The sequence below is a fragment of the Dendrobates tinctorius genome, unplaced genomic scaffold (genome assembly GCF_039654945.1).
Source record: "Dendrobates tinctorius isolate UK_male_01 unplaced genomic scaffold, ASM3965494v1 ptg000211l, whole genome shotgun sequence".
In the NCBI taxonomy this organism is placed as follows: domain Eukaryota; kingdom Metazoa; phylum Chordata; class Amphibia; order Anura; family Dendrobatidae; genus Dendrobates; species Dendrobates tinctorius.
Window position 1 is genome coordinate 114551 of NW_027361878.1, and position 13474 is coordinate 128024.

Here is a 13474-nt window from a genome sequence, read left to right on the forward strand (position 1 = left end):
TCTACTGACTGGGGATTTGGCAAAAAAAAAAACGGTAGCTGACGCGTTTTCAAAACCTGTACTGGTGGTTGTAACTTTGGGATATGAAAGTGGGTCTAAGATAAAGCTTTGGTCCTCATCCACTTTCCCTGTGTTGTAAAGCAGTCTAAGTACTGTGCTGTATTTCATATAGGTCCTGAAAAAAGCTAGAGGAAGATTAATCAGATGTCGCATTATGGAGGCATTCTTCCTTAGAAAATACGGGGGATGTGTTGTGATTCGGTGACCTATGAAGGACCCATTGCTTCAAAGTTTGGAGCCAAAGGGATTATGTGCTATCATACAGACTCTAGGAGAGCACTGAAGACTGGGGATAGAATCAATTGCAATGGGTACACATTTAATATGCTATGGGAGCACGTACCAAAGATGTGGCATAGCAGCTAGGGAAAGAACGATATCTACATCTAGTCAATACTAGGGCTGTGGAGTCTGAGTTGCTAACTCCTAAAATATATAATACATTGGGTTCAGTGCAGATTGTGCTGTAAATGTTTCCATAATAATTTAGGAAAGTTATGAAATATCCTATAAATGTCTGTTCTGTTCCCGATGTAATGATCTTGGCTTGTTAGCTGAGATGAATCTGTGCTGCACTTTATGTACATGCTCAGTAGTGACCAGTGCTGTGGAGTCATAGATGAGATGAATCTCTGCTGCAGTTTATGTACATGCTCAGTAGTGACCAGTGCTGTGGGGTCATAGATGAGATGAATCTGTGCTGCTCTTTATGCACATGCTCAGTAGTGACCAGTGCTGTGGAGATGAATCTGTGCTGCACTTTATGTACATGCTCAGTAGTGACCAGTGCTGTGGGTCATAGATGAGATGAATCTGTGCTGCACTTTATGCACATGCTCAGTAGTGACCAGTGCTGTGGGGTCATAGATGAGATGAATCTGTGCTGCACTTTATGTACATGCTCAGTAGTGACCAGTGCTGTGGGGTCATAGATGTGATGAATCTGTGCTGCACTTTATGTACATGCTCAGTAGTGACCAGTGCTGTGGGGTCATAGATGAGATGAATCTGTGCTGCACTTTATGTACATGCTCAGTAGTGACCAGTGCTGTGGGGTCATAGATGAGATGAATCTGTGCTGCACTTTATGTACATGCTCAGTAGTGACCAGTGCTGTGGGGTCATAGATGAGATGAATCTGTGCTGCACTTTATGTACATGCTCAGTAGTGACCAGTGCTGTGGGGTCATAGATGAGATGAATCTGTGCTGCACTTTATGCACATGCTCAGTAGTGACCAGTGCTGTGGAGTCGTAGATGAGGTGAATCTGTGTTGCACTTTATGTACATGCTCAGTAGTGACCAGTGCTGTGGAGTCGTAGATGAGGTGAATCTGTGTTGCACTTTATGTACATGCTCAGTAGTGACCAGTGCTGTGGAGTCATAGATGAGATGAATCTGTGCTGCACTTTATGTACATGCTCAGTAGTGACCAGTGCTGTGGGGTCGGAAAGTTTTGAGTCAGAGTTGGAGTAGGAGGTTTGGCTTACCAACTCCACATCCCTTGTAAATACTACGGACTACGTAAGAAGTTAACCCCTTCATGACGGGCAATACATATATTTACTCACCTGAGATATAAGGGAATATCATCTCCATACAGGTGACAATCCAGCAGCTGTCAGCGGTCCACTATATCTGACAACTTGCTGTATCACAAATGATCGGTGTTGGCACCATCCATATCTTAGTTTCTGCTGTCAAAAGTGACTGCATCAAATAAATGGTTAATAGATTGTGGGGGCTTGCATTTTAATCTAATTGACACACCGAGATTATGATTGTGTGGTCCTGATGTTTGCCATAGCAGTTCATGGCCAAATAGCAGCTTTATAGACTCCCGGCTATAGCGGCCAGTTCAGAAGTTAGTGACATTTTGGTGGTAAATAAACACTTTTCTCATTCCGGCTATACCACTTTGCATTAATTCCTGAAAATCACCTGAAGGGTTAATAAACTACCTGAAGCAGTATTCAATATGTCAGGGGGTGCAGTTTTTAAAATGGGGTTTTCCAATATATAGGACCCCCAAAAGCCCTTCAAACATGGATAGGTCCCTCAAAAAAATAGATTTTGTAAATTTCCTTGAAAAAATGAAAAATTATTGCTACATTTTTAAACCTCCTAAAAGGCTAACAAAATAACTTAGCATTTTAAAAATGGTGCTGATGTAAAGCAGGCATGAGGGAAATGTTATTTATTAATGTTTTTCTGTGGAATGACTGTCTGGATTAAAGGGATAATCATTCAAAGTTTGAAAATTGCAATTTTTTTTTACATTTTTGTCAAGTTTCTGATATTTTTTATAAATAAACACAAAATATATCAACCTAAATTTACCACTATCATAAATTATAATGTGCCACAAAAAACAGTCTCAAAATCACTGGGATTTGTTGAAGCAATCCAGAGTTATGACCACATAAAGTGACATTGGTCAGAATTTAAAAAATTGGCCCGGTCACAAAGGGGATAAATCAAATTGAATACAGGAGGAAAAGTCATGGGACAGAGTTAAGACCATGGTAATCTTAAAAGCATTGTCTGGTAAAAAAAAAAAAAAAAAGTTTACGGGCTAGGTGACAGCTTACTGATTTGTGGGGGTCCGAACGATGGGACTCACACCAATAGGCAGAACGTAATTTTTTTTTATTGCCAATGGCGCACTTTTATCTAAGTTTCAAAATGGAGCGGCAAGTTGGACACTTGTCCGATGTTCCATTCTTTCTCTATGGGAATGCCAGGAAAAGTGCAACACTCTGCAGCCCCGAGTGGATTAGCATGTACACTATCAGACACTTATTGCATCTTGTGGATAGGTAATAACTTGTTTTCACTGTATAAACCCTTTAAGCTCTTCGTGTCCCGAACTCATTCACTCCTGAAAGCAGTTATTCTGTGTCTACTCCCATGTAATCATTGAGCAATGCAGTGTCCGTCCTTCATCCAGGTAGTCACACACTTCCTGCTTCTCCGCCTCCTGCTCCTCCTCACACAGGTGTTGTAGGTGCCAGGCTAGGAGCATAGTACGGAAGAGCGCTCGGGCTCTAGGTAATGCTTGTGTGTCTTTGGAGTGGATAGGAAGGGCTGAAATCCTGTAAAGTTGCATGTTTTGTGGCTCCGTTACCTTCTCGCTGGATGCTGTGCCGCCTTCCTGATCATGGGTCTTCTTGCAGCTCTGGGTTGACATGTCAGGAGGTGATCATTAGCTGCTCACTCCGTCGTCCAGGTTTGTACACTCCTGCCTTGTCTTCGTTCATTATTTCTTCCTATTGGTATCAGTTTCTGTCTATAATTTATGCTTCTCTTGTGGCGGCGGTGATAGCGAGTTCCTGGCACCAGCACCTGGGATATTTAAGTGACCTTGAGACTGTCACGTTCTATTCTAGGCATTTTTATACTGTGTTTTATATTGCCTGTAACTATCACAGTGTTTCATTTGTACGTCATGGCACCTGGTGTCACATGTTCTTTTCTGTCTTCCCGCAGCTCGGACACACACTCATCTCATCGATAAGCCGCTGACGTTCTAAGATAATGGCTGGTGAGGATTGCCACTTACATTATATGATTATTATTATACATTTTTATAGCGCCATTTCTTCCATGGGGCTTTACATGTAAAAAGGGGCAGATATGGACAAGTACAATAAACATGAGCAATACAAGACACGCATAAGTACAGGAGGAGAGAAAAACCTGCCCGCGAGGGCTCAGTCTACAGTGCCATAATTGCTGGAAGTGACAATTCTTCCATGGTTGTGCTGTTATTACCATTAATTGAAATTTTGGAGGTTTTCTTTCTGAAGTTCTAGCCCAAACTCCTATTTAGACATTGTACACCATTTCTGGAGGGAGATCCATAGAGTTTTGACTCCAGAAAAATGTTGTTAAATGACCCAAATGGTGCACCATCGTTGTGTCGCACTCCATGTCTAGAGCGTAGAGCCTTGATGTATGGTGTATGGTTCTAGATCCCACCAAAGCTGGCTTTTGATGACATATCCCCGACCGATAATCTGTCATGTCGAAAATAGTATCTGATGTGCAGGCAGGATGTTATAGAGAAGGAGTCCATCAGATATACAATTGGAAAAGTTTTATTCATTGAAAGCCCTGGTGTTGGCTTAGAAGTCCAGTGGGAAGTCCTATTCAATGACTGACAGTCTTCCATGTATGAGCGGGCATGCGGACAAGGCTGTCAGTCATTAGTACAACCGCCCACTGGATGCAGGCATAGATTTGCATGAATAAAACACAAGTTATACTGAATATTTTCCAACAAACCTGTACTGTATATCATTCTGGTCAGCTTCTCTTCTCTACACCATGCTGTCCGGAGAGTGGAGTGCATGTACAACGTGACAGGTTCCCTTTATGTCCATCCAGAATGGCACCATCTCTGCGGCTCTTCATGCCCATTTTCTTGATTAGCTACATTTAGTTTAAGTATGCATGGTAGCAGACATGTTCTTCTGCAGACCTGGGGATGGAGAGGTTGGGTACCAGGAGACATGGAAGATCTGGTGTCATCTGCCTCCCACTAGGAGTCTGGTAGAACCGATTCGGTTACGAACACATGGGGAACCCAGTGTCACTTTTCTAATTGCTCGTTAAAAATTATTGTTAATTTATTTCTCATTATTATTGGGCACGCGGTTTTGCAGGATTGAGTTATATACCCTTACGGGACCTAATGCAGCAGTTTTTCCATTTTTAAAATCTGCATTTTTTTGGTCCCAACCTTTAGCAGTCTCATGCGCAAACTGCGGCGAATTGGCTATTACTGATAAACTGATCGCATGCTTGTTTTTCCAGAGACAGTGCCACTATTGTTCGCAGGCTGTGAGTGGTATTGCATTTTAGTCCTTTTCAAACAACGCTTTCATTATTGTAATATTCACTTCCTGCCCTAGCGCTAGGTGTAATGCCCATTTGACCACAACAGTGAGGACTGTTCCTTAGGACCATATGGCTGATAATTGCAAACTTCGGAATGCAGATTTTTTTTTTTAATAGCTGAAGAGGAAGCACAGACCAAAAAAACATTCATCAAAGATCGTACAGTGTCGTATTAGGGTGTTGTCTCCTGGGCTGCCGAGAATTGGCATTGTGTGGCTGGAAATATGTAGTGTGCTTATCAAGGGCCAAAATTTCTTCATAGATTATAATGAGCGATTAGGACAGGGGTATGTTCCTTGTCTTGCTCTTTCCTAAGGTGACATTCACCATGAATTCTCCTGTGAATTGTATAGTGCATTCTTCTATGGATTTCACCATTCACTGACTATACAATAAGTGAGATCTGGGACAGATGGGCCATACTGTACATTTAATTTTTCACAATATGCAATCAATCCTTCATGAATCTTTTTGCAAAATTTGTCAGGGTTTTTCGAAAATCCCATCCAGTTGCATTGCATAACACATTACTGTAGATTTTTTATGCAGACTGAAAAATTAACCCGAGGGTATTTGCACATAGTTATACAAAGCAGAATTTTAGGGACTGTCCAGGAATTACCAGTCAGTTGGCAACCTTTGTTCCCGACAGGAAACCTACGTGGTTAGTTTCAGGCGGGTTTGGAGTGGGACTGCTCCGATAACCCCCTGAAAAAAGTGCCCAGAGACTACACCAAAAAATTCACTTCTTGTAAGGGAATTTACACACGTAGTCTTTTCTGCAGAGTTTTTGGAGCAAAAAATGAGCAAAACCGCCAAAATTTTGATGATTTTATTTTTTTCTGGAGGATTTGGAGAGTTTCTGCTCAGTTTTCTGCTCCAAAACCTCCTCCCAAAAATTCTGTGTGCACATATCTAAAAAATGACTTACTGTTCCTATGTTCAGGTGCTGGAGCGTCTTTTAAGTGCTTCAGTTCTCCAAAACCGCCAAGCAATTGAAGCACCACTCCAACATTTTTTTTATTGCACGGATGGAGTGGTGCTTTAAATGTAATTCCCCTGCCCCCTGTCTCACCTTCAGATGTTTTCATTTGTTTTTGCCGCCACTCTCGTCAGTCTCCAGTGAAAAGTGATTCGCCTGCAGCTCCAGTGTTTCATGGAGCATCGCAGATGTCACTTTTCAATACATCTCTATGGGAACTTCGTTCTGACTCTTGTATTGAGAGCGTTAGATGCAACTTCTGACTTCCGGCCAGTCAGAAGCTACTGTGGCTCCGAAAAACAGTAAAGACATCGGAGGGTGAGTTTATGACTGGTGGCTTAGATTTAAAGCGCCACTCCAGTGGTGAAATAAAAAAAAAATTGCTGAAGTGGTGCTTTAAAAAAATGAGCGAACCATTCTTCAGGGATTTTCCTGCATAAAAGATGCTCCATAGTTTACAAACAAAAGCCAATGTAAAGGCAATAAAATGACCAGAACATGCCCAGGTATCTTGGAACGTTTTGAGAAAAAATGCTCGTGTTTTACTCACTTCTTAATGGGCTTAATAAAACACCCGTAAATCACCCCAAAAATTCTACAAAAAAATGCAACTAAAAACACTTAAAGAAACCTTCCAATGAACTTTTTTTTTTCAATAGACGTGTATGTAGTGTAGTGTCGGTGTGTAAATATACTCCCCTACCGCTGTCTTCTCCGGCATCCAGGCCCATTCTGCTCCTCCTCCCAGTCACGTCACCTCTCTACACACTGTGGTCTATGTGTGACTCGGCAGTGGGTTTTAAAATGTATCTTTATGGATTTTTTAAAAAAAAGTCCCCTTAGGATTAGACTGTAAGAGAGACTTTCGGAATAATCGTCACAGGACTCCGAAGAGGAGCGCTGTTAGGAACAGAAGATAGTGGTAGTTGAGTATGTGAGCACACCGACACTACAGTACATGCACATGTACACAGGTTTACGGGAAAGTAAAAGTTAATGTGAGGATTCTTTTAGAAAATGCCAACAATAATGTTTACAAAATGCTTGAAAAATCGAGCAAAAAAAAGACGTTTTTGAGGGACAAAAATGCTGTGGTTTCCATTTGAAAACCTGGTTGGATTTGCCCTCCTGAAAATGCCGATGTATGAACACTTCTGATTGCATCGTGACTGTTTCTTCCAGCCTGGATCTACCTCCTCAGCTTTCCCAAGGTGTTTGTTGCAGTGGATACTTTTATTCCTCATGAAGTGATTATTCTGGACAATCCTTTGTTTCACAGCTCTGCTCCTTTCTGTTCCTCTCTATTTCCTAGCAATGTAAGAACAAACTGACCCCTGGCATTTCTCGGAGGACCTGTCTTATAGATTTAGGCCGAGGTCACACTTGCGAGTGCAATGCAAGAAACTTGGGCGAGTCTCTCGCCTCAATACCCGGCTCTGCCGGTGGCGATTCAGACCAGAGCGCTCCAGCTGCATAGAAAGATATGTAGCTGCACACTCCGGTCCTGAGTGCCGGTCCCAAGTGTGACCCCGGCCTTAGCTGGACACTATGTAATGCTTAGTTTTTTCCCTTTGGTGGCGCTGCAGAGTTATTGACACTTACTGTTTGTTTGGAGTCCCAGGGACTCTGTATTATTAGTTTATTGTCAAGGGACTTTTCTAACAATTATGTGTAAGAAGAGAGCAGGGCATGGATTGCTTTATGACCGCTTGTATCTGCTGTACCCTGGGTAGGATACCGGCTGCTATTCACTCTGGCTGGTATCGTGCTCCTTTATTAATCAGTCGGAGGAGTGGATATGTATGGTACAAATATAGAGTTGTAAGCCAGTCCTCCTTCTATGAAGGTGAATCAGTGACTTTGAGTGCCGGTCACAACAGTGCTCCTCATTGTTGGCTGTTTTTGGCCCCTTGCTGGGTGGAGGAGTGGTCATGTCAATTACCAGTTAAATTAGTCACTAAGTATTTTTCCAAAGTCTTACTTTATAATTTATTTCCACCCCAGCCTTGTATGACTTGCAGTTACGGATGGGATGATGCTTTACTATGCCATGGGTCAATGGACATTGCCTTCTGACCTAAGACTACAGTATACAATACAACTCATCCTCCTTCCAAAGTGCATGCTCTCTACCCTGTCCGTAACGCTGATGGTCACAGATTAATTATTAAAGCCATCCTATGTTACTGTGAATCAAGCCGTTCATGATGAACTAAATTTCTGCTACATAACCATAATGTTTTGAGCCTAGTACCAGCTTATAAGGTTAGGTGGTCACTTACTGATGGGTGGTGATTAGTGATGATGAGCGAGCATGCTCAGATAAAGTGTTATCCGAGCATGCTTGTGTGATAATAGTGACTATGGCGTGCTTAAATACTATGTTCGAGTCCCCGCGGTTGCATGACTCACGGCTGTTTGATAGCTGCAACACATGCGGGGATTTCCTGTTTGTTAAACAATCCCTGCATGTGTTGTGACTGTCGAACAGCCGCGGGACATGCAACCGCGGGGACTCGAACATAGTATTCAAGCACGCCGGAGACCCTCTATTAGCACACAACATGATTGGATAACACCTTTTCCAAGCACATTCGCTCATCACTAGTGGTGATCTGACTGCTAGGACCCGCACCAGTCAGCAGGGCGGAGAGTGTTTATCCCCAGTGAGTCACTTTTGCAAAATGCCCCACCACCACTCCATTAATTTTCTATGTGGCTGTCAGAAAAGCCAAGCGCATTTTTCAACAGCATCATAGAGAATGACTGGAGCAAGGTCCCAGCGGTCAGATCCCCACCGATCAAAAAGTCATCACTGATCCCGCTGATAGGGAAATTTTTTTTTTTTTTACGGACTACCCCTTTAAAGAGATATTCCAATTTCAGCAAATTTTTTTTTGTGCAATGGAAAGTTAAATCATTTGGCAATGTTCTTTCTGTATAAATTCTTGCAGATATTTTAGATTGTCCAGCACACAATAACCTATCAAGGTCATGAGATCAGTATACTGCACGTGTGACCATCACATGACAGATACAGACTAATATCCACTAGATCTATACAATGAATTTTGTAACTAAATTACAGCAAGCAGAGATCTTGATGGTGAGGGATTGATACAAAATGTCTAAAAAAATATGATTTAACTTTCCCATATACACAATTAATATTTTTTATGAAACCAGAATGCCACTTTAAGGTAGACCCCTTTCCCACTGATAGATCCCCTACAACCAACAACAGAAAAAGTCCATTAATTGACATTTTCTATTACGTTGTTAGAAACTTTATGCTTGGAAAACTTGGTGACAACTCCTATGGCAGCCATATTAGCTCCCCAAGTGGTTGTCAGTCATGTAGCTTCCCCATGGTTCTGTGCACCTCTCCAGAAGCTGCAGATGTACAGTATGTCCACGTAACTTGGAAAATAATTAAAAAGTAAGTAAACTTTTGTACACTGTTAAAATGCTCACTAGTTTAGTTACTCTTTAATTTTGGAGGTCATCTACCTATAGATACTATATGAATGAGTAAAATCTCATCTGCCATCCAGTCGTCCTGTAGTCCACATCCAAGGACTAAACGCTACACTGTAGTTAAGTCTAAGGGGTAAGGTTTCTCCTTGTGGAGTGTGACAAGCCAAACCTGGCATGTCAGAGTGAGGAGACCTATAAGCCATGCATGTTTCCCTGGGAAAAGAAATATGCAAATTGTCTCTTCAGAAGAGAACTAGAACTCTAGTGCCACCTCTTCAGAGAGAGAAAGGACTAGAACTCTAGCGCCACTTAATATAAACGCCTAATCAGAATCTCAATTAGCAGATTCAGTGTTTCAGGGTATTGCTTCTCATCAGTGCAAAGTATGAGATGTGATTTGGCTAGGTGAGACTCTCTGGACTGTGGCCTAAGGGTTAATGTTTCTCTTTGTGAAGAGAGACAAGCCAAGCCTGGCATGTCAGAGTGAGGAGACTTATAAGCCTTACATGCTTCTCTGGGAAAATAAGTATGCAAATTGTCTCTTCAGAAGAGGACTAGAACTAGTGGTGCCACCTATTGGAAGCAGAGATGCTAAAAGTCAATATTGACTCTTTAATTCCTTTAATTCAGGCCTTTTTGATTATTTTTCCTGATGTGAATAATAATAGTGGATGTCCACCTGCTCAGTATAGATGGAGTATGGGCTCTCTGGCCGTATGTGACATTCCCACTGTATGCTGGTCCCCCACCAGTCTAGGTATATTGGTGATCCATGAAAAAACGTCTGGGCGGTTGTGACCATAGAGGTTATTCTTCTGTAGAAGCTTCCAGGCATTGATCAATGGAATGGAAACCATTGTTTTCAGTCCACAAACACCATATTATCCTGAATGCAGACAGTGCCGGCCAGATCCCACCAATATTTATATGTGAAACACAAGTGGAAGCCATGAAGGAGGAAAGAAAAGGACAGAAGGCTAAAGTCACGTCTGCAAATCTACTCCAAATAATAAACAGTGGCATTCTCGCCTTCCAGTATGCCCGGGGATCCAGCGTAGGCCAATTCTAAGGTTTCCACCATGTCTTGAAGTAGGGTCTGCCCTGTTGGACAATCACAGAACATCTGCAATCTATAGAGGTGAAAAGTCATCAGAGAAACATCAGACAAATTGTCTAATCATGTGACAGCTACAGCTAATCACCAGCTTCCAAACGGAGCAGCTACAGCTTCCTCAGCCAGCGTAGACCTCCGGAGCGGCCTGTGCTAGTGGCGCTGGAAGATAAATATGCCTCCATTTAGTATTTTTAATAAATCCATAACAAAAAAATTACTGCTGGACAACCCCTATAAGGAAGCAGATAATTTTTAAGTATATTTTTTTTGAGATTTCAGAATGAGTGATTTTTTTTCATTCTTTAGTTTCCTTCTTTGACAAATCTCCAGGAAGGCCTCTCGATTCAGGGCAAGTATGTACATCTCTGAAGCTCTGCATCTTCAGATCTGAAGTTCCTTACTTTTGTGGGAACTGAAGTTGTCACGTGCCAGAAGTGTTCTGGTGGCATTATTAGATGAGCTAGAGACCACAATAGACCCCTGGCAATCAGCTGTCATCTGTTGTAAGCATTCCATTTACCTGCAGCGCCACCACTGGTTATATGAGGCATTACACAGTATTTAATCAATAGGTTTCTTGTAATGTGTGGACACGCCAGGCCTCGATAGCAAGCACCAACTATTATAGTTTCCTTCTAGTCTGGCTGATGGATCCTGTAACCTCTGATTTTCTTTCTTAGTGTGTTTGTGTTTAATGAAAAATCTAGTATTAATATTATTGATATCCCCCAATTCTTTTCTAGAAGGTAGAGAATGTGGGTTTCCGCTTTCTTTCATTTCACCCCCGACCATGGAGGAGGAGCTGTGGCCGCACCTGGGCACCACCGTGTCCCTTAATTGTACGCTGCAGGTACTAGGCTCATGTAATGGCAGTGTCACATGGCAGAAGGATGGGAAGGCAGCGGAGCAACCATACATCGGGCACGACACTGTGTGGTAAGAGAGCCTTCTGTTACTGATCAGATCTGTGTTTTTTACAAGGTATGATTTGTAGGGTGTAAGTACGGTAATTAATCCAGTAATATAAGTTCACTAACAGGATAGGAACTCCCATAAAATTTATTGTAGAATGAGAACTGGTTAATTAAACGCCGTTGACAGGAATATGAAGTACGGTGATACTTCTCTAGTTACTCTAAAAGTCACTAGGCCTAGGATTAGGAACCCCGCAGCCTAACTAAACCCCCATGGATGTATAATAACATATTCTATGTATCCCTGTGGGCAATTTCCATACTTTGGAAACTTCTAGTCTTCATTCTACCTAAGGCAAAAGTGAAAAATTACCCATCGCAGTCCATGATCAGATCCCTCAGTGATCCTGATAATGGGGCTCTACAAAGCCCCATCTGAACTGATTGAAGGTCAAACATGTGTTCCTCCAATCCATTCATTGTCTATGGGACTGCCAGAATATAGGGAGTGCTCTACTCCGCTATCTTGGGCAGTCCATAGACAATGAATGGAGTGGAGGTGCACATGGTTGACCTTTGCACCATTCGAAGCAGAACCCTGTTCTTAGGATCAATGGAGGTTACAGTAGTTGGACCCCTAACAATCAGTAAGTTACCCCTGTCCAATGGAGATGGGATAACTTACTCTCTTGGGAAAACGCCTTTAAAAAAATAAAGACCCTCTCGCTGCCTTGAAAACAGCTCAATGGAAGTGCAAGAAATAAGGAAGGTGAATATATGTGGACAGCTAGGAGATTTCCACCACCTAATCCATTAGTAATGTCAGTAATCTGAGTCCGCTGGACAGGAGCCGTGAGAACCGCCTCCTACCTAACAGCATCCGTGGCTCTTCTATTGATAAGTCTGCCTGGCACGACGTCACATGTGCATCACACCACAACAATGACAAGGCTGGCTAATCAAAAGGAGAGCTGTGGATGCCACCAGGTAGGAGGTGATCCCCATGGTTCCTGTCCAGCGGACTCAGATTACTTACGTGGCTGAAGGACCGGGTGGTGCAAATCGATTCACACCAACTCTACAGGTGACAATTGGTTACACTGATGTAGCCATGCACATCTTATTCCATATTGGTTCTTGTAGTCTTTCAGTCTGGTCGTACATGTTCAAGGAAAGACGTTAAACTGAGCTGACTTCTTTCCATACAATGACGGTCTTTCATTCACTGCTTAAATTGATCATTCACTGTTAAATTTCAACAAACAATCCTCTAAGTGGAAACTGTCCATTTTGAACTACCTTATACTAACATGATCATGATCATAACGAATGAGCGCATCATCCAACAGTGATGCTCCTCTACCAGAAATGTTACTCCAATCACTAAATTGGCGTAAATTTTGAGGAATTTTCAGGGCTTCACCATGCCTTGTCCTACCGCAGCTCCGGCAAATGTTGCACTATTTTTGCACAATTTCAAATTGTGCAAACATTTTGCAACATTTCAAAGGTTCTACATCAGAAAACTTCCGAAAAGATCTTGGTGAATCGAACCCTAAATATCAATCTACTCAGTTTCTCCTGCTTTATTACTTGAAGCCAAAATATTGGACACCATTGTCATGGAGTCAGGTTCACCTTAACTTCAGCATCGCCGTCTTGTCTGCTTGGATCAGACCAAGCACCTCCGAAATGGGCTTATTTAGTGTATTACTTGGTGAGGGAAATCTTCAGACAAAACTAGTTAAATTCTATGTTTATAGTTTGCCAATCGGCAGCCTAACGCCGGTACCATCCCGGATGTAGGTGAGATAAGGACCTTCATAGAAATACTGTAAAGGCTATTATTAATAAAACAAAATCTCAAAAATGACCTCTGTTCGAAGAAGATTGCTTGCAATTCCTTATTGGAAGCCTCACATAAAGGGATAGTTGTATGGGGTTTCAGTTGGGGAGGGGGATATTCCAAAACTTAGAGGACAATCTTAATGATATGATACAAGTAATTATCAAGTTAGTCCAGCT

General features: G+C 42.1%; 1 protein-coding gene across 3 annotated transcripts in view; it reads left to right on the forward strand.

The window, feature by feature from the left end:
• Positions 1 to 2825: 2825 nt before the first annotated feature.
• Positions 2826 to 13474, forward strand: part of SIGIRR (single Ig and TIR domain containing) — a 29813-nt gene continuing 19164 nt past the window's right edge. The window contains exons 1-3 of one of the 3 annotated variants that reach the window (XM_073554326.1): positions 2826 to 3289; positions 3550 to 3604; positions 11282 to 11471. In XM_073554326.1, coding sequence (XP_073410427.1) covers positions 3598 to 3604; positions 11282 to 11471 — 197 coding nt within the window. In that variant the 5' untranslated portion in view covers positions 2826 to 3289; positions 3550 to 3597. Of the gene's footprint in view, positions 3290 to 3549; positions 3605 to 11278; positions 11472 to 13474 lie in introns of all 3 variants that reach the window. The other 2 variants (XM_073554324.1, XM_073554325.1) reach the window with 2 other exon arrangements.